This window comes from Sapajus apella, unplaced genomic scaffold (assembly GCF_009761245.1).
Source record: "Sapajus apella isolate SASKATOON/1434 unplaced genomic scaffold, GSC_monkey_1.0 scaffold12, whole genome shotgun sequence".
NCBI lineage: Eukaryota > Metazoa > Chordata > Mammalia > Primates > Cebidae > Sapajus > Sapajus apella.
The window spans coordinates 7,377,538-7,405,215 of NW_022436952.1; the positions used below are offsets into that span (position 1 = coordinate 7,377,538).

Genomic DNA, 27,678 nt, shown 5'->3' on the forward strand with positions numbered 1-27,678 from the left:
CATTGACAACTTAACCCTTTAGAACTCAGCTCCAGATATCATCTCCTTCTAAAAGCCTTTCCTGTCTTCCTTCCCAGAACTCAACGCACCCCTTCAGCAGGATTAGGTAGCCCTCCTATGGGATTCCATCAGATCCCTCGCAGACGTCCCTGACGTTGCACTGAGCACCTTGTATCATGAGTGCTGGTTTGTCTGTCGCTCTGTCAGATGGTCATTTCCTTGCTGGCAAGGCCCAGGAATCAGTCTCATCCATCACTGCATCCCGTCTTTAGCAGGAGCCAGCCTCCCTTCTGCTAATCAGAATCTGCTTAAATACTGTCCTAGGCTTCCTATTGCCCTTAGGATGCAGAAGAAAGTTCCTACTGAGCTCACAGAAAGGTCCTTCAAGACTTGACCCCAATCTCCCTCTCTAGCCACATGCTTTTCCAGCCCCCATTCTGCGCCCCTCGGAGGCATTTACATTGACCTTGCTCGCTGCCTGAATGTCTCTCTGCGGTGTGTTCCTACACCACCCTTGACTCTCCCCATTGTAGCGCTTATGGACTTAATTGTAAATCTTTTCATGTCTCCTCCACTAAATTCCATGGAGATGGGAGCCACATTCGTCTTGCTCACTCTTCCATCCACAGTGCCCAGCACTAACAGGCTACTCAACAATATTAAACAAAACATGAAATCATAACTTCACAAACTCTTGTTGTCACCAGGCCACCTGGGGTGATCTAAATGATTAGGAACAGGACCACAGGGTAAGACATGAGATGGGGGGACGGGATCTCCCCAACCCTTGCTCCCAGCTCAAACTACTCTGGTGTGGAAATGCTTTTTTCCTAGGGAGAGAGTGGAGGGAAAAGACGGAGGGGCTCTAAGGAGATGTGAGTGCTTCCCAAGGACTGCCCTTTGAGGTCTCAGGGGATCCTCACACCCCACCACCAATGGGGCCAACCGCCCACCCAGTCACACTGTCCTCAGAGTTCCCAGCAAGGTCAGCAGAGACCCAGCAGGTGGGGGAAATCATGGGAGAAAAGATTTGAAGGTGGGAATGGGGAATGATTCACAGTGCATTTGTTCAGGGGTCTTTACTCATTCTGCGATGAAGAGAAGGTGACAGTTCACTGGTTCCCTGGGGGTCTAGGAGACTTGGGCTCGGCTGAACAGGGACAGACACTCAGGGCGGGGCTCCGTGCCATCAGCTTATCAGACAGCCGCCTTTCTCCTTGAAGGGATTCTTGTCTTCAGGGATGCCTTTGATAAAAGGGTCGTTTCCTGCTTGGGCCTCCACATACTCCTTGATTTCCTTTCCCGCTTTGGAAACCTGTGAGAACACAGAAAATGTTTATGGTGCTTGTTACTTTCTCTGAATCCATGATTTGGTCAGCTGGGAAAACAGGCTTCCCGGCAGGGTGGAGACAGTGGCCGAAGAGGAGAAAGACACAGGGGACAGACAGGTGTTCGGACTGTGGGTTCCTGGACCTGACACAACACTGACCTTGACCTTCATGGAATGCTTGGCCAGGACCAGCCCAGACAAGGGGCTGGACGTGCTGAGCTCTCCAAGGCCCTGAGGCTTTCTCCTGTGCTCAGGGAGGCTGGCACCTTCACGGGGTCAACCCCAGCCTTTCTCTGCATCCTCCCCCATCCCAGAGGCACCTCCTGCTGCTTCTGTAGCCCTGGAACAGTCCCACCACCCTTTCCGGTCACTTCCTCCTTCCCAGGACTCATCAGGAACAGGAAGGGAAGAGCAGGGACCGGGCGAGGAGGCTCACCGGGATTCTTGTGTTTTTCACTTCCTTCTTTAGCTGCTCGACCTCCATCTTCAACAGGTCCTTCTCGCTGAGATCCTGGGCCATCCTGCCCTAGACAGACCTGGTCCCGGAAAGGATTCAGCAGCCAGGATCGTAAATCCCATCAGCTCTTCCAGCTCCCTCCACACCTCGACTTCTAGCCTCTTCCCTGCCATATCCCTCAGTTCAGGCCCCTCATTATTCAACAGATATTCACTCCATCTCTGTACGCCCTGCATCTTCATGAGTCTGGGCTCAGGAGGGGAGGAAGCTCCCAGTCTGATGGGGAGGGACACAGTTTTTGCCTTTGGATTGTCTGTCTGTGGAGGAAATTTAAATTGTCTGTCTTCAGAGACCTCTGTCTGTCTACAGAGGAAACAGAGGAGGAAAAAAAGGAGGGGGCACCTTCCTTTTGGTGAGGAAGATCTGGGAAGCAATGTTATTGTTTTGTATAGTGACTCAGGGAGTTTTTCTCTTTTTCTCCAGGTCCAGCAGGGGAGAGTATACAATAATGGTCAGGAGAAGGAGGTCTTGGCTGGGCGTGATGAGTCACCCCTATAAGCCCAGCACTTTGGGAGGCCAAGGTGGGAGGATCGCTTGAGCCCAGGAGTTCAAGATCTGCCTGGCCAACATGGTGAAACCTCATCTTTACAAAAGATACAAAAATGAGCTGGGCGTGGTGGTGAGTGCCTATAATCCCAGCTACTCAGGAGGCTGAGGTACGAGAATTACTTGAACTCAAAGGTTGCAGTGAGCCGAGCTCATGCCACTGCATTTCAGCCTAGGTGACAGAGCTAGATTCTGTCTCAAAAAGTTTAAAAAAAAAAAAAATGCCGGGCTCAGTGGCTCATGCTTGTAATCTCAGCACTTTGGGAGGCCAAGATAGGTGGATCCTGTCTATAGAGGAAATTAAATTATCTGTCTTCAGAGACACCCTGAGGTCAGGAGTTCCTGACCAACCTAGCCAACATGGTAAAACCCCATCTCTGCTAAAAATACAAAAATTAGGCAGGGATGGTGGCTCACGCCTGTAGTCCCCGCTACTCAGGAGGCTGATGCAGGACAATCAATTGAACCTGGAAGGGGGAGGTTGCAGTGAGCCGAGATCGAGCCCCCTGCACTCCAGCCTGGGTGACAAGAGTGAGACTCATCTCAAAAAAAAAAAAAAAATAAAAGAGAGAGAGAGAGACAAGGGGATCTGGAGCTTGCCTGACTCCAACTCTGATCCCGGCTCTGTTGCTTCCCACCTTAATGTGGCCTTAGGGAAGTCACTCAACCTCCTTGAGTATTAGTTTTTCCAGCTGCAAGATGGGCATTAGAAAACCTACCACATACAATTATTATAGGTCCTGAGAAAATAATGCAAGTAAAATATAATATACTACCTGACACATAATGAACACTTAATACATTTATTATTGTCACTAATAATGCTATTGTCATTATGATCACCGCAGGGTTATCAGGAAGGCCTGCCTGGTGCCTAACCTCTAAGAGTAGATCCCAGCCCAGTGCAACCTCAGCCCCTCTCACCTGCCACAGAAGAGCACGCTCTCCAAGTTGCTTGTCCTGAACTCAGGTGAGACAGTGCTTGAGCCTCCTAGTTATTCATCAGCTGAAAATCTTCAGATAAAGCAGATGGCCTGGAAACCAAAATCTCTGATGCCTAAGCTGATCATAGGCTCAAAGTTCTAAGCCCATCACCCGCCTGAGCCTTCAAGCCCTCACTGCCGCAGAGCAGAGAGACGGACATTCTCCCTACAAAAACAAATTAGAAAACAGAAAACACCTTCTCACCACCTTGCCCTGCATTAGCCTCACTCTTTTGGTGACCTCACTAGCTTAGAGCCCCCAGCGCTTCTATTTCCCCGCCTCCCACCCCGCAGCCTCACCCGCCCTTCTTCGCCTGCTTTCTCCTCCTTCCCTCCCCACCTCCGAGCATGCGCTGAGGCTGTCCTTCCTCCTGCGGCAAGTCCTAGACCGGCCCCTAACCTAACCAAGACGCCCGATGTGCCCATTGGACCCCCACAGTTTCATCTTACCAGGCTCTCCTAGCTCACTCTTCATCCACTTATTCAATAAAAACGTCCTTGCTCACCATGCTGTGCCGCTTAGTACTTGGGGAGTGGCCCCCTCTAATGCCTGTGTTCAAGCTTCTTTGCTGCCACGCCTCCCTCTGAGCCCTGAGTGTGGGTTCCCCAGCACAGGGCCCACATCCTGGTTTTTATCTTGCTCTGCCCCCCAAGACCACCCAAGGGCTATGCCATTTAACACTTTGTGCTCCTGCTCTGTGTTTGAGCCTCCTTGTTTTTGACACTGCTCTTTGACACCTGCCCAGTGACAAAGGATCCAATGGAGGAGCAGAATTTGAGGGACCAACATGGTCAGTGGGAGGTCCTCTTATTCTCCTCTCTCTAGGATGACAGGCTTGATGGTGGGAGGGGCAGAGAAAAGGGTGGCCATCCTAACTCCCCTGCTCCAGAACCTAGTCCCACTCACAGCTGGGAGTGCTAAGAATTTGGCATCAGGACAGGATCGTGGAGATCGTCTGGTCCAAGTGTCCTGTTAATGCATGAACTACAGCCCATACCTCCTAGGCAGGCTCGCTGCTCTGTCCACCGCTGCTTCCTAAAACCGACAAGTTGATCTGGAATTTGAACCTGGTGCTTCTCAAATCCAAGTTCTTCCTGTTGTCTAATCTGAGTTCCTCAGATTACACTTGGTCAATTTCATCTTGTTCTGCCTTCATCAGCACAGAGCATGTAGGGCAGCTCTTCATCACACACGGCCGTTCGCAGGCTTGCTAACACCCCTCTGGAACCTCTGGCGGTGTCTTCCCGATGTCCACCCTGGCTCCTCTTGCTGCTGCATTGGCCGTTTTCTATTTTTGTTGTGCTGCTGCCCCACAGTCCTCTCTGGTATGACGGGTCTCCATATCCTATCCACCCTCCACGCCCCTGTCCCTTGGTGACTCATCCCCGAGCTTCCCAAGGAAGCCCCCACCCTCTGCCCTTTCCTCCCGCCTTCCATAAGTGGAAAATCCACCTCCACCCCCTATAGCAGGCCAGCCCCCTTCCTCCCCACTCTCCCACCCCATCCCCCCACCGACCAGTTTCCTCTCCAGGACCAGGGAGCAATCACAGCTGCCCCGACCCTGGCTTCCTCTGCTGGGTGGGACTGGGGGCTGGGCCCCCAAATGGGCCCCTGGCTTCCCCCTTCCTCTGGGCAGGGGACAGAGAGGCGCAGGGTCAGGGAGCAGGACTGACTTCCTCTTGTCCCGGAATGAGCATGCCTGCCCTTTGCAAGCAGGTTTGGGTCTCACACAGAGGAAACCAAAAGCAGTAAGAGGGAGGGAAGGCAGCGCAGCCAATCAAGGGCAGGGTGAGGCTTAAAACGAGCGGGCTCCCTGGGGAGCCAGAGAGAGGTTGAGGGTGATGGCGGAGCTGCAGCAGCTGCAGGAGTTTGAGATCCCCACGGGACGGGAGGCTCTGCGGGGCAACCACAGTGCCCTGCTGCGGGTCGCTGACTACTGCGAGGACAACTATGTGCAGGTAGGTAGAGCAGGCACAGGCCTGACACCCCAGCCCTGGAGGGGGGACCCTGAGCCCAGCCCCAGGTGGGGCCTAGGGAGCCATCCTGGCAGTGCTTGTCCTGGGCTTTGGCTGAGATATCTTCCTACTCCAGGCTTCAGCTTCATCCCAGACCGCAACACTTAACCCAGACCCCATACCACCCAAGCCCCCACTGTGCCCCTTCTCGCTCTCAGAGCCTCAGAGATGTCTGGGACAGACAGTGCGATTCCATCCTGTTCTCAGGCCTCACCCCACGTTCATCCTTCTTAGTCCCCCAGGTTGGTCCAGAGACCCAAAGCCCCTGTCCTCACACAGATGCTGGTGATCATTCTATTTCCAGGCCGGCTCTGGGAGAGGCTTCGGAAGAACTTCCCAAACAGCACAGTGAACCTGAGATGGACCAGGGAAAGGCTTTCTCTGAGATTTGAGGAAGAGTGGTGTTAAGGGAGGGCAGGCTGGGCTAAAGAGAGGGGGTCTCAGGCAGAGGCAGGGGGATGGCCCACATGACTGCTGGGAGCAGGCTACCAGCAGAAGATGGGGAGGTGGCATTGTAGAACAGTTTGTAAATAGTGTGGTTGTCCTGGGGCTGAGAACATAGATTCCTGGATTCAGGGAGGAAACGCAAGGCAACTTAGCCATGATGGAAATAACTTCTGTTATTTCATTAATCTGTACAACTACCTTGTGAGACGTGTAATTCCTGTTTTACAGATGAGGAAACAGTAGCTCAGGGAGGTGAGGTGACTTGTCCAAGGCCACATAGCTCCAATCAGCAGAGCCAGACATTCCTTTGTTTGTTTGTTTTTTGAGATGGAGTTTGCCCTTGTTGCCCAGGCTGGAGTGTGATGGCCTGACTTTGGCTCACGACAACCTCCGCCTTCCATGTTCAAGAGATTCTCTTGCCTCAGCCTCCTGAGTAGCTGAGATTACAGACATGCACCACCACACCCGACTAATTTTGTATTTTTAGTAGAGACAGGGTTTCGCCATGTTGGTCAGGCTCAGGTGATCCACCCATCTCAGCTTCCCAGAGTGCTGGGATTATAGGACTGAGCCACTGCGCACTGCCACATTTTTTTTTTGAGACAAGGTCTCCTCTGTCACCCAGGCTGGAGTGCTATGGCATGATCATAGCTTACTGGAGCTTTGAACTCCTGGGCTCAAGCAATCCTCCCACTTCAGCCTCCTGAGTAGCTGGGAGTACAGGGACATGGCACCATGCCTGGCTAATTTTTTTTATTTTTTGTTTTTTAGAGACAGGGTCTCAATATGAAGCCCAGGCTGGTCTTGAACTCCTGGCCTCAAGTGATCCGCCCACCTTGGCCTCCCAAAGTGCTAAGATTACAGATGTGAGCCACCACACTTGGGCCTCCCTGACTTCTGATGCCAAGCTCTTTCCTCTCCATGTTTCTGCCTCCCGACTTGCTGTGTGACTTTAAGACAGTTTATTTTCACTCTCTGGCCTTGATTTCCTCTGCTCCCTGAATTGCTGCAGGCTAACATTATTACCCCTGGGGCAAAACTTTATTTTTCTAACCTGTACTAACCAAACTATGAGAACAGGCACAGGGACCTCCTAGCATAATAAGAATGTTGAAAAAAAGAAATAAATGAGGAACATGCACTCATGGGAAATGGCAGATTAAAGAGAGTCAGTGATGACAGCAGTTAAAACACTCTGGACCCTTCCTTTGGGCCAGACATGTTACCAGCTTCGCCTCCCTTCATCCTCATGTCAGGTCTAGTGAGGCGAGTACCATTCCCACTTCGCAATGAGGAAGCTGAGGTTTGGAAAGGTGAAGTCATTTTCCCAGAGGTCTCCAAGCTAGTGGTAGAGCCCAAATTCAAACCCAGAAATCTGATTCCAAAGCCCATTCCCTATTCCACTAACTGAAAATGCTACTCTGGGTATCATTTCCATCTGTTTGGATGTTGAATGACCACCTGCAGATGAAACAGAACAAGGCTTGCAAACCAGCACATTCTCCTAGCATAGAAAAGCATGTCCCCCCGCCAGGCGTGGTGGCTCAGGCCTGTAATCCCAGCACTTTGGGAGGCCGAGGCGGGTGGATCACTTGAGGCCAGGAGTTTAAGAACAACCTGGCCACATAGTGAAACCCTGTCTCTACTAAAAAAACAAAAACAAACAAACAAACAAACAAAAAAAAAAAAATGAGAAGAAATAGCTGGGTGTGCTGGCGCACGCCTGTAACCCCAGCTATGTGGGAGGCTGAGGCATGAGAATTGCTTGAACTCAGGAGGCAGAGGTTGCAGTGAGCCAAGATCGCACCACTGCACGCCAGCCTGGGCAACAGAGTGAGACTCCGTCTCAAAAAAAGAGAAAGAAAGGCATGTTCCCTTTATGGACAAGGATCCAAGCAGCCCTTTCCATTCTTCCCATAACTTCTGCACGCCTCAAAGAGCTTCTGCTCATTTGTACACACAGTGCAGTCTGGGGTCACAAAGACCAAAGTCCAATTTCCAGCTCTGCCACCTACCAATTATAGGAACTGTGGCAAGTTTTTCCTCTGATTCTCATGCCTGCCTTCAGGGGTGGCTCCATGGGCTTAATATAAAAATGTATCAAGGCGTTTAGCCTAGTGCCCGCCCCTTCAGAAGAGCAGGATAAATGGCAGCTCTTACTGTGACTATCGTCACCATTATCATTCATTGGAAAGATGAATAATAAGAATCAGTTCTAGGGAGTAAAAGCTGTCCTTGCAAAAATATGCAGGGCATCAGAAGCCCTGACCCAGGCTGGGATCCCTGGACTCCTGCTTCCTTCATGCAGAACACTAACTACTAGAACACACAACCTGTCACCTTTCCTGGCCTTTTTGAGGCTCTTTGGGCAAATGCCTAGGAAGTTTCTGAATCTCAGAATTGCCGTTACATAAGAGCTGATTCCCCTACACTCCCCTGTCACCTGCAGCCCTTCTCTCCCCACACCACTGAGATGTTAGGAAACCCACGGGGAATTAGGGAAGGCAGACCAGGGGTCACCTGCAGAGTTCTTGGCCAGGGTTGACTGAGTTTACACACAGGGTGATTTGCATGGCAAACAAGCACTCAGCCGCAGAGATGGATCCCAAACCCTTGTCCCTGCAGACCTAACTGGGCCAAGAGCAAAGCCAGGGGCCAGTAGGTGTTCAGGCTCCAGGTGCCCAGAGCTGGGTGCAAGCAGACACTTTTCCTGTTTGGGCCAACAATTCCACATGTCAGTTTGGGGAGGAAACTATACAGGAGAAGACAGGCAAGCTAAGCAATCTGGGTGGACTGGCGACAGAGCAAGACTCCATCTCAAAAAAAAAAAAAGAAAGAAACCTGGGTGGAGATGGAGGAGTAGTCACTGCTACTTCTGGGCCTGTTTCCTCATTGAGTAAAGGAAGGTCCTGAACTAAATCAAGACCTGTTACCCTGTCTGGTTTTACTATCCTGGGTTGATTTCTTTGCCTATTCAAAGTTCTTGGTGACATAGGCTGAGGAGATACAAATTTTGTTGCATATGCTGATGAGATGTAAATGAACATGCAAATGAGCATCTCTTTCCCACTGTTGGAAAAGAAAGACAGGGAAGAGAGAGCTACCGCCTGGGCTTCCCAGAAGTTCTGGCTCAGGCTCCATTAGAGGCTCCCAGGTGTCTTAGACCCTGCTTTTAGAGGTTGCAGATCTGCTGTCCATTGACAGGCCCTGAGGGGCACCCGTGGGCTCCAGCAAGGGGACTCCAGTGTGCAGCCTGGCCTGTTGGCCCACTGCCCCTACCCCAGTGTCACCCTGGACTTGCCCCCTACCTGCCTTAGAAAGGTACAGGCTGGAGTATGGTGACTCCACTACCCGACCAGAGATGAGGAAGCTGCCTGCGGAACCAAAAGACCAGAGAAGTTTTGTCCCAGCCCCCACAGCCTGATCTTGCACCCAAAAAAAACTTCTTTCCTTCAGCCACTGCCTGCTCACCCCTCCTGCACTGACTGGCAGTGTGACCCTGGCCAGCGCCTGGCACCGTGCCTAGAACACAGTGGGAATGTGCCCAGAGAATGTTTGGGTTCCCATTCGACCTGCTAATTAACTCACAAGTGCATATTTATGAAGACTCTTCTGTATGTTGGGCGCGATTCCATGACGGGATGCAGGATGAAACAGACAAGCTCCCTGCTTTCACGACACTTCCATTTAAGGGAGGGGGGTAGATAATGGAAAACTGCATGGATGGTGTTTGATAGTGCTAAAAACCATGAAGAACAGAGAACAGGGTAAATATGAAAAAGAGGCAGGGAAGGGGTGGGCGGGGGCAAATCTTGGTGTGGGGAAGGAAGGTGTCTCTGAGAAGCTGAGGCCTGCTAATAAGAAGATTCTGAGGGCTGAGTGCGGTGGTTCACACCTGTAATCCCAGCACTTTGGGAGGCTGGGGCGGGCGGATCACGAGGTCAGGAGATCGAGACCATCCTGGCTAATACGGTGAAACCCTGTCTCTACTAAAAATACAAAAAATTAGCCAAGTGTGGTGGCATGCACCTATAGTCCCAGCCACTTGAGAGGCTGAGGCAGGAGAATCGCTTGAACCTGGGAAGTGGAGATTGCAGTGAGCCAAAATCATGCCAATGCACTGCAGCCTGGGTGACAGAGTGAGATTCCATCTCAAAAAAAAAAAAAATGAAAAAGAAAAAAAAGAAGGATTCTGAAAAAAAGCACAGCAGTGCCAAGGCCCTGAAGCAGAAACACTTCAGCTTGTTCAGGAACAAAACCCAATGGCCAATGTGGCCGGAGGGAGGGTGTGAGAAGGAAGTGGTAAAGATGGATTTGAGGAGATGAAGGTGAAAGAGAAAGGAGCCAGACCTGGAGGGGCTGTCGTAGGCCACGGTTAGAAGCTTGGATTTTATCCTCAGGGTATTGGAAAACCATTAGAGGGAATGAATGAATACAGTCCCACTGTTCTGGGCCTCAGTTTCCTTATCTGAGTTCCCAAATACCAATCTGCAGACTGGAGCTAAACAAACAGCACAAGAGTCACATGGAAAGCTTTTTTTTTTTTTTTTTTTTTGAGACAGGGTCTCACTCTGTCCCCCAGGCTGGAGTGCAGTGATGTGATTTCAGCTCACTGTAACCTCCACCTTCCAGGTTCAAGTGATTCTCATGCCTCAGCCTCCCGAATATCTGGGATTACAGGCACGCACCACCATGTCTGGTTAATTTTTAGTAGAGACAACATTTCGCCATGGTAGCCAGGCTGGTCTCAAACTCCTGGCCTCAAGTGATATGCCCACCCGGGCCTCCCAAAGTAGTGGAATTATAGTCGTGAGCCACTGCACCTGGCCATGGTTTGTTTCTTTTTAAGAATGTCGGCCGGGTGCAGTAGGTCACGCCTGTAATCCCAGAACTCTGGGAGGCTGAGGCAGACCTCACCTGAGAACAGGAGTCCAACTCCAGCCTGATCTACATGAAGAAAAACCCCGATCTCTACTAAAAAAAAATTTAAAATTAGCCGGCCATGGTGGTGGATGCCTATAATCCCGGCTAGTTGAGAGACTGAAGCAGGAGAATGCATGTGCACTTGAACCTGGGAGGGAGAGGCTGCAGTGAGCCGAGATCGTGTCACTGCACTCCAGCAAGGGCAACAAGGGCGAACCTCTGTCTCAAAAAAAAAAAAAGAATGTCTGCTTGGCCAGGGGCAGTGGTTCATTCCTGTAACCCCCGCACTTTCAGAGGCCGAGGAAGGTGGATCACTTGAGGTCAGGAGTTCAAGACCAGCGTGGCCAACATGGTGAAACCCCGCCTCTACTAAAAATATGGAAATTCACTGGGCGTGGTGGTGCACACCTGTAATCCCAGCTGCTCAGGAGGCTGAGGCAGGAGAATTGCTTGAACTCAGGAGGCAGAGGTTGCAGTGAGCCGAGATCATGTCATTGTACTCCAGCCTGGGCAACAAAGTGAGACTCTGTCTCAAAAAAAAAAAGATTGTCTGCTCTAGCCAGTATGGCCTTCCTCTTTCCTTTCTACCATTCATCCCCACTCCAGCCCCTAAAAGGACAGCCTATTACTGAATTCTTCAGGAGGGTTGTACCTCATCTCCACTCAGTCCTCGGCCTGGCTATTTGAGAATGGGCATCTTTCCCTCCCTTTGCATCCATTCCCCAAGGCCGCAGATTCACTTTTTTTTTTTTTTTTTTTTTTTTTTTGAGATGGAGTTTCGCTCTTGTTAACCAGGCTGGAGTGCAATTGCATGATCTTAGCTCACCGCAACCTCCGCCTCCTGGGTTCAGGCAATCCTCCTGCCTCAGCCTCCTGAGTAGCTGGGATTACAGGCACGTGCCACCATGCTCAGCTAATTTTTTGTATTTTTAGTAGAGACAGGGTTTCACCATGTTGACCAGGATGGTCTCGATCTCTTAACCTCGTGATCCACCCGCCTCGGCCTCCCACAGTGCTGGGATTACAGGCTTGAGCCACCGCGCCTGGCCCAGATTCACTTTTTTAAAGTGAATTTAAAGTGATATTGTAGCAAGTCCCTCTTCTGACAATGTCCTTCTGCTGGAAGCTACCTCAGATATCTGAGGGTTGCTGCTGTCTTCCAATCCAGCCCCTACTTTCCCTATATCCTCTCCCATCCCACCCCAGCCAGCCAAGGACCCAGTGGAAGATGCTGGCCCTGAGGCCAGGGCTGTGTGTATTTCAGGCCACAGACAAGCGGAAGGCGCTGGAGGAGACCATGGCCTTCACTACCCAAGCACTGGCCAGTGTGGCCTACCAGGTGGGCAACCTGGCTGGTCACACTCTGCGCATGTTGGACCTGCAGGGGGCTGCCCTGAGACAGGTGGAAGCCCGCGTAAGCACGCTGGGCCAGGTAAGGAGCGTGGGAAGGCATCTTGAGTCAGGCCTCAACTCTTCAGCCTGACTCAGACATTTTCTACAGCAAAAGTTCCTTCCTGCTTTCCTCCATGTCCAAATGCCCAACTCTATGGCAGAAGGTTGGCACTTCCCAAGCTTCTCGGGCCTCCTTATCTCCATGGCTACACTACAGATTCCCCGAAGGCAGAGCTCTTTCTTTCTCGGAATTCTATCCTGGACATTACGAAGTGCTATCTACCAACCACAGCAGCGGCATACACAATAAAGAAGCAAATGAACCCTGCTTGCATCTCAATACAAGCAGTGTCTTAATAAATATCCTAGACCTGGCTGGGTGCAGTGGCTCACGCCTATAATCTTAGCACTTTAGGAGACCGAGGCGGGTGGATCACCTGAGGTCAGGAGTTCAAGATCAGCCTGGCCAACATGGTGAAACCCCGTCTCTACTAAAAATACAAAAATTAGCCGGGTGTGGTGGCGTGTGCCTGTAATCCCAGCTACTTGGGAGGCTGAGGCAGGAGAATCGCTTGAACCCAGGAGGCAGAGTTTGCAGTGAGCCAAGATTGCACCATTGCACTCCAGCCTGGGCAACAAGAGAGAAACTCTGGCTCAAAAATAAATGAATAAATAAATGTCCTAGACCCAGGATGCTTGCTTGACAAGGTCATCTTCAGCCCTGGAAGCACTGCCACCACCATACCGTATACACCCTCCACCCCCCACCCTCACAGTGTTCCAGCGCACACACCCTCCTCCTTCCTTCCTGGATCCTTGACCGAGGAATTGCCCCATAAAGCACATGCACAGATCCCGCCACACATTCGGCCTGGCCTGTGCATCGCCCACATGTTCAGTGTGTGGGGTGTGTCTTTTCCTCTCCCCGGCAGACCAGAGTTCCCACCCTTTCATACTGTAGGCTTCTCCATGGAACATTCTGAGAGGAAGTCAGTTCACTTATTTGTCCCCCAAAAGGGAGAGCTGCCCCAGCCACTGTTCTCAGCCACCTCCATATTCTTCCCCTCTGCTCCCAAGCCGGCCTGGCGCTTTCTCTTCTCAGCATCCCCAGGGATGTTGCGTTTTCTCTTTTCCTCCTGTTTCTGCTCAGCTAATAATAACCCTTATTCTCTTTCCACCAGGAAGTTGCTCCAAAGTGGCTTCATCCTTTCCTGATACTTTTCCCAATTGCTATGTGGCCTGGGGGGTGGGGAAAGGCCCTCTTTGTCTAGACCTCGCTGCCTCTCCCGTCCCTACCCCCAGTCCAAAGTCTCTATCTTCTTCCTGCCTTAGAGGGAAGGCCACTGGACACAAACCACCCCCTGAATGTCACCTCGAACCCTGTCATGCAGATGGTGAACATGCATATGGAGAAGGTGGCCCGAAGAGAGATTGGTACCTTAGCCATGGTCCAGCGGCTGCCCCCCGGCCAGAAGATCATCGTCCCAGAGAGCCTACCCACTCTCACGCCCTACAGCAGGAGACCCCTCAACTTTGGCTGCCTGGATGACATTGGCCATGGGATCAAGGTAGAGAGAGCCCTCCTCCTTCCCTCCAACGCACCCTCTCCTGCCTCGTGGCCCCTTTGCCTGCAGACTCCAGTTATCCTGCACATTTTGCCCAACTTGCCACTCCATCCCACCCCCCACCGCTCCCTGAAGCCACTCCTCTGAGCTCTCCTCCCTCTCCCCGGATTTTGTAATCCTTCCCTCCAAAACTGGTCTGTACTGTCCTCAGAGGATCTGCTGAGTGTGAGATCCTGAGCACCCCTTGCCCCCCTCCCTGCCCCCGTGGGCACTAGGCATGTGGGAAGGGGAAGAAGGGGAAGGGAGGATGTCAGGGCGTGCATGAGAATGGCTCCCAGCCACATGAGAACAGCAACTTCCTCTGTCTGGGGGTTTGAGGTCACTTCACTGAGCAGTCGCCCCAGAGCTGCTGTTGGTGAGAAGCGGGGATGCAGCCACACAAAGAGGACTTGGAGCATGGCGAGGGCGCCTTCTCAGCCCGTGTCCTTGTGTGAGGTCGGAGACATCCACTCACACCCGTCCCATTTTCACTTCCTGAATCCATACTTTGACACTTCTGTATCTAAATGAAGCCCTTGATATCCTTAACTGATCAGCCCCCTCAAAGGGGAAACCACACTCTCTCCTCCAGCCACCAGGCCTCCTTCCCACCAGTAAGGCCTCTGTTGTTTAACTTACATTCTTTTTGCTTCAGCTCGACTCCCTTTTGTTTGCCCCTGGTGACATGAATGAGGTAACACTGTATGAGCCCCTTGGGGAAGCCCCAATGGTAACAGAAGTACCCTCTTTCTTCTTTTTTTTAAAATTTAATTTTATCATTATTTTTTGAGACGGAGTCTTGCTCTGTCACCCAGGTTGGAGTGCAGTGGCACAATCTTGGCTCACTGCAACCTCCGCCTCCTGGGCTTAAGCAATTCTCCTGCCTCAGCCTCCCGACTAGCTGGGATTACAGGCACCTGCCACCACATCTGGCTAATTTTTTGTAGTTTTTAGCAGAGACAGGGTATCGCCATCTTGGCCAGGCTGGTCTTGAACTCCTGACCTCGTGATCCACCTGCCTGGGCCTCCCAAAGTGCTGGGATTACAGGTGTGAGCTACTGTGCCTGGCTCTTTTGGTTGGTTGGTTGCTTTTGAGATAGAATCTCACCCTGTCGCCCAGGCTGGAGTGCAATGGTGCAATCTTGGTGCATTGCAACCTCGGTCTCCCAGGTTCAAGCGATTCTCGTGCATCAGTCTCCCGAGTAGCTGGGATTACAGGCATGCACCACCATGCCCGGCTAATTTTTTGTATCTTTAGTAGAGACAGGGTTTTGCCAAGTTGGCCAGGCTGGTCTTGAACTCCTGACCTCAAGTGATCCACCCACCTCGGTCTCCCAAAGTGCTGGGATTACAGGTGTGAGCCACTGTGCCTGGCCGAAGTGTCCTTTTTCATGTTAGCTTGTGCCCTGTCATTTGCACATCCCCCTTAAGTGGCCTGGGTCCTGCTCCTCTCTGCCCTAACTCCCCCAAGCCAATTCCACAAATCTGTGAAAATGACAGGTGAGACACTTCTAAGGGTGATATGTCCTCTCCTTTCCCCACCCCCCCCAGCCCAATCAAGGTTAGGGAGCACCAAATTTAGGGCCCCAGCTTCCTGGGCTCTGAGATGGTCTGCAGGAGGGACGGGGGTGCTGGGCCGACTCAACACGCTGTGGCTGTGCAGAGGAAGTGGCTGTCGGCTTTAGCAGAATTGAGTCCCAGAACCCAGGCAATGACAAAGGGGTGGGGTGGGGGAAGGGTAGGAGAGGAGCCTGAGAAGTGGAAGTAGGAACTGGCCATGCCAGGCTCTCCCTCCAGGTTCTCATCTGCCCCCCCCATTTCCTCTTGGGGATGAGGGCAGGGAGCCGCCCCTCCCCCCAAATGTCAGCCCTACCTCCAGCTTCCTCGCAGGACCTCAGCACGCAGCTGTCAAGGACCGGCACCCTGTCTCGAAAGAGCATCAAGGCCCCTGCCACACCCACCTCCGCCACATTAGGGTGAGACCTCGCTGAGACTCCAACCAGCCTGGCCCTGCCCCGCGCGACCCTGAAACTCTCCTCCCCCGCCTCACCACCCACCGCTGGCGCCCGGGTGCTGAGGCCGTCTTGCTGGATGCCCGGCGCCAAACATCCCCCTCGGCCAGCTGCCCTTCCTGCTTGCACCCGACCCCTGCTGGCCAGAAGTCTTCCTCCTCCCTCCTAATACCCACTCCCCGTTCCCCGACAGGAGACCACCCCGAATTCCCGAGCCAGTGCACCTCCCGGTGGTGCCCGATGGCAAACTCTCCGCCGCCTCCTCCGCCTCTTCCCTGGCCTCGGCTGGGTGAGACCTACAGGCCCACGTGGATGGGTGGAGGGTGGGAGGTCGCTTTTGAGAGGGGCCTCCTGCCGGTGGTCATAGTGACTCCTGGCTTGAGAGGACTCTGGGTCGCACGTGCGGGGCTGCATTCAGGACTGGAGGAGTGGGGCCAGTTGGGGATGCTGCCGCGGGGAACGTGTGTCTGCCAACCCGGCCGAGCCCCGCTTTCTCTGGTATCCAGCAGCGCCGAAGGTGTCGGTGGGGCCTCCACGCCCAAGCGGCAGACGGCACCCCCAGCCCCACCTCTCCCCAACTCCTTGGACCCACCTCCTCCACCAGCAGCCGTCGAGGTGTTCCAGCGGCCTCCCCCGCTGGAAGAGTTGTCCCCGCCCCCACCGGGTAAGGAGCTCCGCCCCTTCTACGTCCCAACCGCGGGGTCGCTTTTCTGTCTCTTGCCACTCCTCAGCCCACCCTCCTTGGGTCTACCCCAGCTAGCATCAGTGAACTGCTCCTCCAAGGAGGGCAGCGCGCCAGCGAAAGAGGCGGAGGAAACGAACTAATATAACTTAGTGCCTGCTAGATACCAGGTCCTATGTTCAAAGCTTCTCATCCATTTGCTCATTTAAACTGAATCCTGAGGACCAGGTGGGATGCCTCACGGCTGTCATCCCAGCACTTTGGGAGGCCATGGAGGGCGGATCACTTGAGGTCAGGAGTTCGAGACCAATATTGCCAACATGACTAAAAATACAAAAATTAGCTGTGCATGGTGGCACATTCCTGTAATCCCAGCTACTCAGGAGGCTGAGGCAAGAGGATCACTTGAACCCGGGAGGCGGAGGCTGCAGTGAGCTGAGATTGCCCTACTGCATTCCAGGCTGGGTGACACAGCAAGACTCCCTCTCAAAAAATAAAATAAACTTCATCCCGAGAGGGTCTTTATACTCTCCCTTAACAGACGAAGCCACTGAAGCTGAAGTTCAGTGACTTGCCCAAGGGTCACCCAGCTAATAAGAGGCAGAGTCTGACTGTCCTCTACTCCTGGATGATCTTTCAGGGTCTACTGAGCACTTACTACGTGCCAGCAGCACTGTGGGAGGACAGGAGCAGGCTGGAGGAAGATTGCATGAGTTGGGTGCATTTTTTTTTTTTTTTTTTTTGAGAAGGAGTCTCTCGCTGTCATCCAGGCTGGATGGAGTGAATCGGCGAGATCTAGGCTCACTGCAACCTCCATCTCCCGGGTTCAGTGATTTTCTTGCCTCAGTCTCCCGGGTAGCTGGGACTACAGGTGTGTGCCACCATGCCCAGCTAATTTTTAGTAGAGACGTGGTTTCACCATGTTGGCCAGGCTGGTCTCGAACTCCTGACCTCAGGTGATCTGCCTGCCTTGGCCTTCCAAAGTGTTGGGATTACAGGCGTGAGCCACTGCGCCTGGCAGGTGGATTCTAGGGCCCAGCTCTCTAACAGTTCCCTGACACACTGGAGTTTCCTGTGCCACACTTAGAGCCTTTCTGCTTTTCCCCCAAGACGAAGAGCTGCCCCTGCCACTGGACCTGCCTCCTCCTCCACCCCTGGATGAAGATGAACTGGGGCTGCCCCCACCGCCACCAGGCTTTGGGCCCGATGAGCCCAGCTGGGTGCCTGCCTCATACTTGGAGAAAGGTACCTGACTTCTGGGACTGAGAGGCACCGGATCCCACTCCCTGTTGCTCTGACCCCCATTCCCCTCCCTCTGCAAAGGTGTGGGCCCCACACACAATTTTCCTGATGAATTCAGAATAGAGCTGGGGAGAGGGCGGCTGGCCTGGTATTAAATATTAACTAAGTTGGGGAGGGGTCCTGAAAACTTGGAAGAAGTTCCTCTCCTACATACAGCCTTCTCCCCTGGAGTCTAGTACTTGAGATCCTGCCTCCCCACGGCAGTGGGGGGTGGAGGGGAGAGGGCAAGAGGCACATCTCACAGCACCCTCTTCTCTTGGCCTGCAGTGGTGACACTGTACCCATACACCGGCCAGAAGGACAATGAGCTCTCCTTCTCTGAGGGCACCATCATCTGTGTCACTCGCCGCTACTCCGATGGCTGGTGCGAGGGCGTCAGCTCAGAGGGGACTGGATTCTTCCCAGGGAACTATGTGGAGCCCAGCTGCTGACAGTCCAGGGCTCTCTGGGCAGCCGCTCTCTGCACTGAGTGGGTTTCATGAGTCCCAGGCCAAAACCAGCTCTGGTCACAGATGGACTGACTCTGCCCACCTCTTGGGCTGTGAGCCGTGTTCTGTCCCTCCTCCCATCGTGGAGGGGAGGGGGTCGTGGGGAGAGAGAACTTTACTCAGAGGCCTGCTGCAGATGGGAAGAGCTGGACCCCAAGAAGCTTGTCCACAGAGGACCCCTATTCCATGCGGGGCGGGGTCTCCTGCTGCAAGTGCCAACTCTGAATAAAACGGATGATGTCCTGTGACTGCCCCACAGAGATAAGGGGCCAGGAGGTATTGAAAAGCATCCCAGTTCTAAGGCTGCTGCTAATTACAGCCTCCAACCCCCAACCCACCAGCTGCCCCAGAAGCAGCATCTCCCATCCCCTCGGTACCCACAAAGTGCAGGCCACATTGGACCCAGGACGCCCCTCTGCAACCATTGACCGCAGCTTGCTCTTTTGCCCACCGCTCTCTGTGCGCGTGGTGTTCATATGTGGCTGGGCACTTGCCCAAGAGTGGGGACGATCTCCCTGATTTAAGCAGGGCTCTCCGAGAGCACCTCACTCTCAACTCAGACTGATGTGCAAGAGATCTGTCATTTCTTCCCCCTTCACCTCCTTTATAGTTCTAAAACGCCAGAGGAAAGAGGGGCTAGGGTTTCGTTGGTTCTGCTTAAAAACATCATGGCTTTCTGTTCCATGGGGGTAGTGCGCGGAGGGCTCAGCCCGCGAGGGCGACTTTGAAGTCCCTGGTCTCTTGCTGTATAGACGAGGCTGGGGTGCAAGGAGACACCGTCGCGCGCTGCGAAGTTACTGGCTGGCCGGACCCGAGCCGGATGGTGCGCTACGTCATACCACCACCAGGAGGCGATTGTTCCCTCTGGCTTTTCCTTTGGGGGGTGCTAGAAGGGAGTGCGGGGATCGGGAGGCAAGAGGGTGTTGACAGCACAGAAACAGTGTGGGGTCGCGGTGGGTGAACCAAGATCGCGAAGGCCTGGGACCCTAGGCGGAGACCCTCCTCTGTCTCCGCGGGGAGTCCTTGCGGCCACGAGGATTTCAGGATCCTGGGTTCCCTCCACAGAAGACTGGAGGGGGACAGTCACGTGGTCCGAGGCAACAGTTACAGCGGCGGGAGAAGCTCCTTCTCTCACCTGCCGGGCCCCTTTCTCCCAGTTGGGAAGAGCAAGAAACACTGCTGCCTTCCAGGGTTTGCGCGCCACCCCGCGATGGGTCAGACTCCCTAACCCAACCGTGCGCCGTGGAGCGGGGGAGGCGGCTGAGGCGGGTTAAATGCATAGATAGGGAAGGCCCTGAGTCCCCTCCCCAAGCCACCAACTGGACGAGATTCCAGAAATTCCCAGAGGGACATAGCAAAGCCAAAGGGAAAGGGAAGTAGTAAAACTAACTTTGTCTTTCCCGAATCCCCACTCCCCGCCCCTCCGCCGCTGGCTCTGGCGCCCCCTGCAGGCGGCCGTCCTCAGCACGACTTCAGCACCTGCTGCAGGTGTTGGCGCACGTCGGCGGCGGTTTCCCAGGGCACCACGCTGGCGCGGAACGAGCTGGGCTCGGCCTTCTGGGCCTCCTGGATGAGGCGGTGCATGGGGTAGCCGCGGCGCGGGAAGGCCACGTCGCCGCCCGCCAGCAGCCCCATGGGGCAGAAGTCGTTGGCGCCGTCGCCCACGTAGAAGAGGCGCTCGAAGTGCACGCCGTCGTGGGCCCGCTCGCGCAGGTAGTCGCTGAGCACCTTGTGCTTGCACATGTTGGCGGGGCAGCGCGCGCAGCTGTGTGTGTGGAACGGCCGCAGAGCCAGCAGTCCCCGCGCGTCGGGCCCCGACGGGTTGCTGAGGATGCGACGAAACAGGCTGTGGTGGCCGGCGGCGCGCAGCGCGCTCTCCACGCCAAAGGTGTTGGCATCGGAGATGAGAATCACCTCGAAGCAGGAGCCCTGCTTAGCCACAAACTGCAGCAGGTCGCCCATGCCTGGCGACAAAGGGATGGCTTCGTAGATGGCGCGCAGGTCCCGCGGTCGCACGCCCTGCTCGCCCAGGTATTTGAAGACGCGCTGCATGTACTCGTTGTAGAAGCCCTCGCGGTAGGTGGCTCGCAGGCTCTCTGGCAGCCGCTGGCCCGGCGCGGCGCGCACGATCGAGTCGTCGCTGTTCTCGTCCACGATAGTCTCGTCAAAGTCGAAGGTCAGGAGGAAGCGCGGTGCGCCCTGCGCGGCCATCCCGCCGTCCTGGGAGCAGGGGGGAGAGCAGCAGGAGGAGGAGGAGGGGGCAAGCGAGAGGAGGCGCGGCGGGAGCCGGCCGGGGAGAGGCTGATTAGCGGGCCGCGGCCAGAGGCGCTGGCACATCCAAGACCTGAGGAGGACCCAAGGCTGGTTAAGCTGGGAGGAGTACCCAACTCCACCACCCCTATCCCCAGCCTTCCCTGACTATCCCAGTGGCACCTCTCAGTTAACCGCAATATGCCCAGAAGGCTTCCTCGGCACCTGTTCCCACTACTCTCATGATGGGCCAATGGGGCTTAACAAGAGTCAACAGAAGGGAAGAGCGGTTTCCAATGATCAGGACTTTGGGGAAGCTTCTGGACTGGACTGTTTTGGAGACTTCCAGTGGCCCCTGTTGTTGGTGTGGATTAAGATAGGGCGGTGGGAATGCTTCCCTCCCTCATTCCCTGAGGCAGAGTCAAGGGAAACCACCCATCCACCCAACTGGACCAGCTTCCTCATTCCCTTTTTGGGCCATGGGGAATCTATGGCTCTATGGGAGCTGCTTCCAGCCCAATGCACTGGACAGGAGTGTAGGGATGGGATGGGATGGGGCACAGCTTCTCCAGGGAGTTTTAGGGCCCTATGCTGACAGCTCATCACTAATCACTTGCCAATTCCCCAGGAGGAACGTGTCAGCGGGTGGGGTTTCTGTCAGAGTCCGAAGCAAGCGGGCAGCAGGAGAAGCAGTGGGGCTTGGGGAGGTAGGAACCTCCCACACCAGGCCACGACATACCTGGGAGACAGGTAAGGGAGAAGAGAGAGAGCAGCAGTGGCTGAAAAGGCAGAGGAGTGGGAGGGGGCAGGCAGTGGGGATTTGGGGGTGTGGAGGAGAGGGCTAGGAGAAAGCCATGCCAGACCGCTGGACAGGAAGACACAGCAGGGATAGGGGTAGGGGAATTCCAGGAAGTGGAGGCCTTGGGCCAGAGTCATGCTGGAGGGGAGGGTGGTAGGCAGCATGGGAGAGGACAGAGGACAACAGGGGACCTGGCTGGGCACAAGGAAAGGCAAGCAATGGAGACAGCCAGAGCCCTCAGCAGCAAGTCCCAGTCACCTTTGCCTGCCAGTATGTGAGAGGGGCAGAGGGGCAGAGTTAGCAGGTGACATGCAGCTTCCAGATACCCACACACTGCCTTTCTCCCACCCAGCTCCTCCTGCAGTTCACTGAGAAGGGAGTGTTCCTCTGGTTTCTTCCTAAGCCCCTCTGTCATGTTCCTGGGGTGCTTATGGCCTGGCACACCTCGGGAAACAGAAGCCCAATCTCCTCATTTCAGAGCTGGGATTTCGACTGGCTGTCCACCTCCCTAACCAAACTGTCCCTTCCACCTCATCCCTAGAGTCACCCTCTGATCATCAACATCGAGTGGGCATTTCAGTGGCCCAGGGTCCTTCAAATTGCAGATATAAAGCCTCGGGACCCCACACCTGAGACGGAAGCTTCTAGGGATTAATGAAGCCCCAGTAGAGGGGAGGGCAAGCCTAAAATGGGCTGGCTAGGGCTTCTCCTAACTGGAGATGGAAAACGGGGGGGGCTGAGGCCTCATCCTAGGAGACCCCTGGAGGGAATCACTTACCCTAGATAGGCACCGGAGGCCAGAAACTGGAAAACAGCCACTCATTGTTGGTGCATCACAGGGGGCACCACCTGTAGGGACTCTGTTGGCCTCCAGCCGTCGTCACGAGTTCCTGACAACCACAGAAGTTCATTTGACGGTGTCCAGCCAGCTGCTTTGCTTCCACCACCAATACCCACCTGGCCCTGGTCCTTCTGCTGACCCCCAGGAGGCACTCCCACGGTCTCAGCCAAAACAACTGCTCAGATAGGCCCAGAGCCTACGGACCATAAAGCACTTGCTAGGTATCCTCTTAACAGTCCCCTACAACTCTAGAGAGGTTCCCTACAACTCCAGATGGCATTGGAGACCCAGAGAAGTTAATTGAGTTTTCCAAAAGTCACCCACTGTAAATGGCAAACAGACTTCAAGCCCAGATCTGATCCTGAGACCAGTTTTTTTCTCAGGTATCATCATTGTCCTTTAAATGTGTTTGATAAATCATCGTTTACAAATCACCTTCACCCGTATTCTCTCACTACTCATCAGTCATGAATTCAGCCAATGAGAAGGGCTCAGAGAGGTTAACTAACCAGCCATGATGTTTACCTGGAGCAGAGACTGCTTCATGAATGCTTGACCACAGCTTTGCATTCCCCATGCCCTCAAAAAGGAAGGAGATGACCAAAACTTACTATACCATAGCTAGGGGTCTGGGACCCCCAGCCGGGTCTCACAGATGATCTGGGAATGGCCTCCCTGGTGCTCTAAGGGGTCTGGCAATCAGACAGGAGAGTCAGGTTGAAATCTCGGCTAGACTTTGGTGTGGCTTTGGGGACTGGGTTTAGCCTCTTGGGGACTTCACCAAGACAGCGGCAAAGGACATCATCTACAGGTTCCGGTGTCTTTCTACTCTCCCACCCATGCTCCTGGGGTTGAATGAGACCACAGGCAGCTGGGACAAGATTTGGAAAGATACAGAGAGCCAGGAGAGGAGACCCACAGAGCAAAGGTCTGGCTGGCTGCTGCCCTCTGGTGGCGACAATGGTGACACTGTAACCCCCTCTGTCAAGGTGACACTCTCCCGTGACTATTCAGGAGGGAGAAGCAATTGCCCCAGGACCGAAACTGTGGCATCCCAGGAGCAGGCACAGGCTCTAGCACTCTCCATCTTGCAGTACCCCCTTCCTTACAACACCCTGCCCACACATGTGTTCAGTCCTTCTGCAGGGATGGAATGTGGCTCTCAGTTTTTTCCAAGAACTTCTAGTCTAGGAATTGGAAGAGGTGGTCAAAGCTGAATAAAGCAGTGGGCAGAGAGGGTGGGGGATGGGAGAGGAGGCAGCTCAAGGAGGAGGTGGGAGAGAAGGGAAGGGTTGCATGAGGGACAAGGAAATGGTATGAGTTGGAGCAGTCCCAGTCTCTATCTGGAGGGACTTCCAACCTTCCAGAATCCCAGCTGATATCACATGTCCAACCTCAGCCAGGTAAGTTATAAGAGAAAGGTCAGGGATGCTACTCCCCTTGTAAAAGCAAACAGGACAGGCATGTGCGTCACCTGGAGAGAGGCAAGGGGCAGATACAAAATTCCAAGGGGTCACCAGCAGCTACCCAGAGACCAGCTTTCATCCCATATAGGAGGATTTCATTACTTTGCCCTTGTTTCTTTCTTCCTTTTTTTTTTTTTTGACTATTCTATCGATTATTAATTATGGTCAAATCTTCTCATTTTTCAGTCAGGCAGGGTGGCATAAGCCTATAATCCCATCTGGGCATGGTAGCTCATGTCTGTAATCCCTGCACTTTGGGAAGCTGAGGCGTGTGGATCATGAGATCAGGAGTTCGAGACCAGCCTGATCAACATGGTGAAACACCATCTCTACTAAAAATACAAAAATTAGCTGTGCATGGTGGTATGCGCCTGTAATCCCAGCTACTCAGGGGGCTGAGACAGGAGAATCGCTTGAATCTAGGAGGTGGAGTTTGCAGTGAGCCGAGATCATGCCATTGCACTCCAGCCTGGGCAACACAGCAAGACTCCGTCTCAAAAAAAAAAAAAACTTGTAATCCCAACACTTTGGGAGGCCAAGGCAGGCAGATCACTTAAGTCCAGGAGTTCAAGACCAGACTGGGCAATATGGCAAAACCCTGTCTCTATACAAACAAAAATTAGCTGGGTGTGGTGGCTTGTGACTGTAGTCCCAGCTACTTGGGAGGCTGGAGCACGAGGATCACTTGAACCCAGGAGGCGGAGGTTGCAGTGAACTGTGATGGCACCACTGCACCCCAGCCTGGGTGACAGAAGGAGTAACCCCATCCCCAAAACACACAAAAAACTCATTTCTCATCATTAACGACAGTTACATTTTTCTGCTAATAATAGTATCTAGGGAATTCAGTTTGGTGAGTTGTCCTTGTTTCTTTTAGTCTCCAAAGCAGAAGGCCAGGCATCTTGGGTTTCTTCCCCTGGAAACTGAGAAGGCCATGCGGTGACACCTCGTCCTCACCCCACAGGAGTCAGAGGAACCCCATCCCAGTTGGAATTTGGCTCCTGTGATATTCCAAAAGGTCTCTCACCTCTGACACCTTTGTTCTGAGTCATCAAATCCTTTTGTGGTCACCAAACAGAGTCCCTTAAAGTAGGGAGAAGGATCTGAGCTTCTCCCACAGGCTAGAGCAGGGAGAAGGGCTTCTGGGGGGTTGTAGGGAGTCCATATTCTTGTCCCATCTAAAAGCAGCGCCTGACTCCCTGATTCTGCACCGGGTCACACATTCCTGCCTGCTTCCTCCCGCCTTTCACACAAATGCTCTTAGATTAAATCTGTGGGAAGGGGGTGGCAGAGAAACAGGCCCCTCTCTGGCTTAGGCTCTAAGTTTGAAATTCTCCTCTTACTGGGTGGATGGAGTTCCCAGGAAAGTTTTGGGATCGTTTTCCACAGGAAATGTGCAGAATGAGAATAGGGAGGCAAGGACCCCTAAAAGACCACAGTAACAAGCCCTTTCTGTCCAAAAGCAAGTCACCTTGTATCAATCACTAGAAATCAGATCCGACAACTAAGCTAGAATTCCCTCCCTCTCCCAGACAGTGCCCCCCAAAGTGACTATCTTCCATGCTCACCACGCCTGAGCGAGCACCAGTTAGGAAAAACAGAGGCCCAGAGAGGTCAAGCTAACATCCCGGGGGTCACACAGCATCTGAACGGGGATTAGAACTCAGGAGTCTCTGGCGCCTCTTGGGAAAATTGCAGCTGGAGCTTCCCCCTTGGCTCTGGAGACTCCCATGGGCTGGGAGCTTGCGGTCCTGATCAGCTGGCGGTGGTGGCCCTGCGCCCTGGTGCCAGGGAGGCGTCTGGGAGTAGCAGTCACCTCTGGGCACTCCCTGGCTGGGCGGACAAGCTAGGAGGGGATCCTAGGGGCAGGGAGGTAGCAGCTGCCGGTGGGGTTGGGGGAGAGATATTTTTAGAGGTGACTGGGAAGCCAGCACTCTGGCGCACCCCCAGCTGGCGGGCGCTGGGCTCCCATGCGGACGGGGGGTGCGCGGCTCAGGGAGGGGTATTGTGGGTGGCAGGGAGCAAGGGGACACCAGTTCCTTGGCTTTGCCGGAGCCGGGGACGGAGGGACACCCCGGCACTATGTTCCTGGGTAGGAGAGAGAAGGGGACTCACTCCAGCTCTCTAGAACTCCCCCACTGCCACGCGCGTGAAGGAGCGCCTCCAAACTCCACAGCCCCCACCCCGCGCCGGGACCCCAGCCTTCCCCTACCTCCCGGAGCCCAGGACTCACGTGGGGACGGCGGCGGCAGAGGTCTGTCCCAGCTGAGTTTGGAGTATAAGGAATGGGGAAAGGGACTAGCTGAGGTATTGGGGCGCAGGATGGAGCAAGGGGTGCTTACGGGAATTGGAGGGGACGCGGTGTCTTTTCCACCCCCGGATTTCTGGGCTCCGGCTCACGAGTCCCTCCAGTCCCGAGGGACCGAGGATGACGTGCGTCTGAACCGTCCCCTCCACTTGCCCCCCATCCCCCCGGGCAGTCGCCACGTCCCCTTTAAATGCCCGGGAGCCGGAGCCGGAGCCGGAGCGGCGGCCGGCGCTGCGGCTGCTGCAGCAGCGGAGCCCACCGCAGTCCCCACACGTCACAAGCGACTGTCCAATCACAGCGGGGCCGGCGCATATCAAAGGGGCGGGCCGCCCGAGGCCACGCCTCCCGGCTGTCCCGGAGGCTCCCGGAGCGCCAGCCAAGGTGGGATTGGGTGCTGGGGGAAAGGGTAGGAGGGTGGGGATGGAGCGCTGCCCTTCCTAGGAGCGCGGGCGGGGGCACCCTCACTAGAGCGGCTGTTGGCATACGCTAAATCCCTGCCCACACACCCAGAATTGCCAGGGCTGTGCACTTTCTCATCCGCCGTCTCCAGGGCTCCGACTCCTGAGATGAGCAGAAGTGGACCTCCACCTCCTGCCCGTCCCGTTCTGGGGTCCTAAACCCAGTGGGAGGCCCGGGATGACCCAGCGGAGTCGCAGCGTCCCGGCCCAACCCTCGGGACCCTTTCCCCAGGTTACAGGTTATTGAGGATTGCGGGGGGTGGCGGGGGGAGTGACTCCCCCACCCCGTAAAGTTGGTGGAGGGGCTGGTGACAGAACAGTTTGCCCCTTTGCAAACGGCACTATAAATAAAAAGCGCTTCCCCTGCTTCCTAAGAGTCGGTTTCTCCCCCACCCTAATCTCCTCCTTTTGGCCCTCCCAGCCTGCTAGTGAGGGGGAGGAAAGAAGACTGTGTTTAGAGAGGAAAGACGTGAAACTGGCATTTACTGAGAACATACTATGAAGCGGCATTCAGGCTAGGTCACTGCGTTTATGGCTGAATGGTCACAACGCTCGAGAAAGTATTTGCCTAGCCCTTCAAACCCAGACACACCTGACTCCATTGGGTCACAAAGGGGTGTGCAGGTGGGGAGAATGCTGCTGCCCCCATGCCTGCGTCTGACTTTAGCCTTTCTAAGTCTTCCTCTGGTTCCCTCCCGGGAGAGCCAGATCTGGAAGCCAGTGGGGCTGGAAATCAGAGGGAATGAGGGCTGGCCAGGAATTACCCTAATCTCTGCATTAGGGGGTTGAGAGTTCATTAATAAAATAAGGCAAATGGTGCTATGTTTCCACATCATCAAAGACGCATGAATGCAGTAAAACTGCAAACGTGATCATGTCACTTCTTTCCTTAAACTGGCTTGCTGCCCAGCTTCATCTCACTCACACCCCTGTCTTCATCCACACCCCTTTTCCTGCTCTCCAGCGCACCCTGCTCTTTCTCTCCTTGGGATCTCCCTCCTTCAGAACCATGCTTTTTCCACATGCTGGACACACTCAGCCGTCAGCCTCAACATCATCTCTACCAGCTTTGCCTGTTACACATCTCCTTCTAATTGCAATGGTCATACATGTACTACCTGAGCACTGGGAAGGAGCTGGAAATATTTTTGCATGCGTCAACTTGTGTAATCCCCACCACCCTATGAAGTGGGTGCAGGTCAGATGCATTTTACTGTTGGAAGGTAAGGCACAAAGAGTTGTTGAGCTTGGCACGGTATGTTGGCTCACGCCTGCAATCTCAGCACTTCAGGAGGCCAAGGTGGGAGGATCACT

The 27,678-nt window shown here is 54.2% G+C and overlaps 3 protein-coding genes across 11 annotated transcripts; 1 reads left to right on the top strand and 2 right to left on the bottom strand.

The window, feature by feature from the left end:
* Positions 1–679: 679 nt before the first annotated feature.
* Positions 680–5,053, bottom strand: GNGT2 (G protein subunit gamma transducin 2). 3 transcript variants are annotated; one of them, XM_032279932.1, is made up of 4 exons: positions 4,894–5,053; positions 3,318–3,427; positions 1,767–1,866; positions 680–1,315 (listed from the first exon to the last, which is right to left on the bottom strand). In XM_032279932.1, exons 3-4 carry the CDS (start codon positions 1,848–1,850, stop codon positions 1,190–1,192), a joined length of 210 nt encoding a protein of 69 aa, XP_032135823.1. In that variant the 5' UTR covers positions 1,851–1,866; positions 3,318–3,427; positions 4,894–5,053; the 3' UTR covers positions 680–1,189. The 3 variants fall into 3 exon arrangements, with proteins under 3 accessions (XP_032135823.1, XP_032135822.1, XP_032135821.1); XM_032279931.1 differs by lacking the exon at positions 4,894–5,053 and adding an exon at positions 4,375–4,625; XM_032279930.1 differs by lacking the exon at positions 4,894–5,053 and having other exon boundaries at positions 3,318–3,650.
* Positions 4,726–18,693, top strand: ABI3 (ABI family member 3). 3 transcript variants are annotated; one of them, XM_032279921.1, is made up of 8 exons: positions 4,726–5,335; positions 12,027–12,194; positions 13,546–13,722; positions 15,649–15,734; positions 15,964–16,059; positions 16,277–16,434; positions 17,563–17,697; positions 18,022–18,693. In XM_032279921.1, exons 1-8 carry the CDS (start codon positions 5,219–5,221, stop codon positions 18,183–18,185), a joined length of 1,101 nt encoding a protein of 366 aa, XP_032135812.1. In that variant the 5' UTR covers positions 4,726–5,218; the 3' UTR covers positions 18,186–18,693. The 3 variants fall into 3 exon arrangements, with proteins under 3 accessions (XP_032135812.1, XP_032135813.1, XP_032135814.1); XM_032279922.1 differs by having other exon boundaries at positions 5,070–5,335; positions 16,280–16,434; XM_032279923.1 differs by lacking the exon at positions 12,027–12,194 and having other exon boundaries at positions 5,158–5,335.
* Positions 18,694–18,829: 136 nt separating this feature from the next.
* PHOSPHO1 (phosphoethanolamine/phosphocholine phosphatase 1) lies at positions 18,830–26,150 on the bottom strand. Of its 5 annotated transcripts, none has more exons than XM_032279926.1 (3): positions 25,832–26,150; positions 22,070–22,181; positions 18,830–20,462 (listed from the first exon to the last, which is right to left on the bottom strand). In XM_032279926.1, the coding sequence occupies exons 2-3, from the start codon at positions 22,112–22,114 to the stop codon at positions 19,704–19,706; spliced, it is 804 nt and encodes a 267-aa protein (XP_032135817.1). In that variant the 5' UTR covers positions 22,115–22,181; positions 25,832–26,150; the 3' UTR covers positions 18,830–19,703. The 5 variants fall into 5 exon arrangements, with proteins under 5 accessions (XP_032135817.1, XP_032135815.1, XP_032135818.1 ...); XM_032279924.1 differs by having other exon boundaries at positions 18,830–20,586; positions 25,832–26,129; XM_032279927.1 differs by having other exon boundaries at positions 22,070–22,151; positions 25,941–26,023.
* Between the last annotated feature and the right edge of the window lie 1,528 nt (positions 26,151–27,678).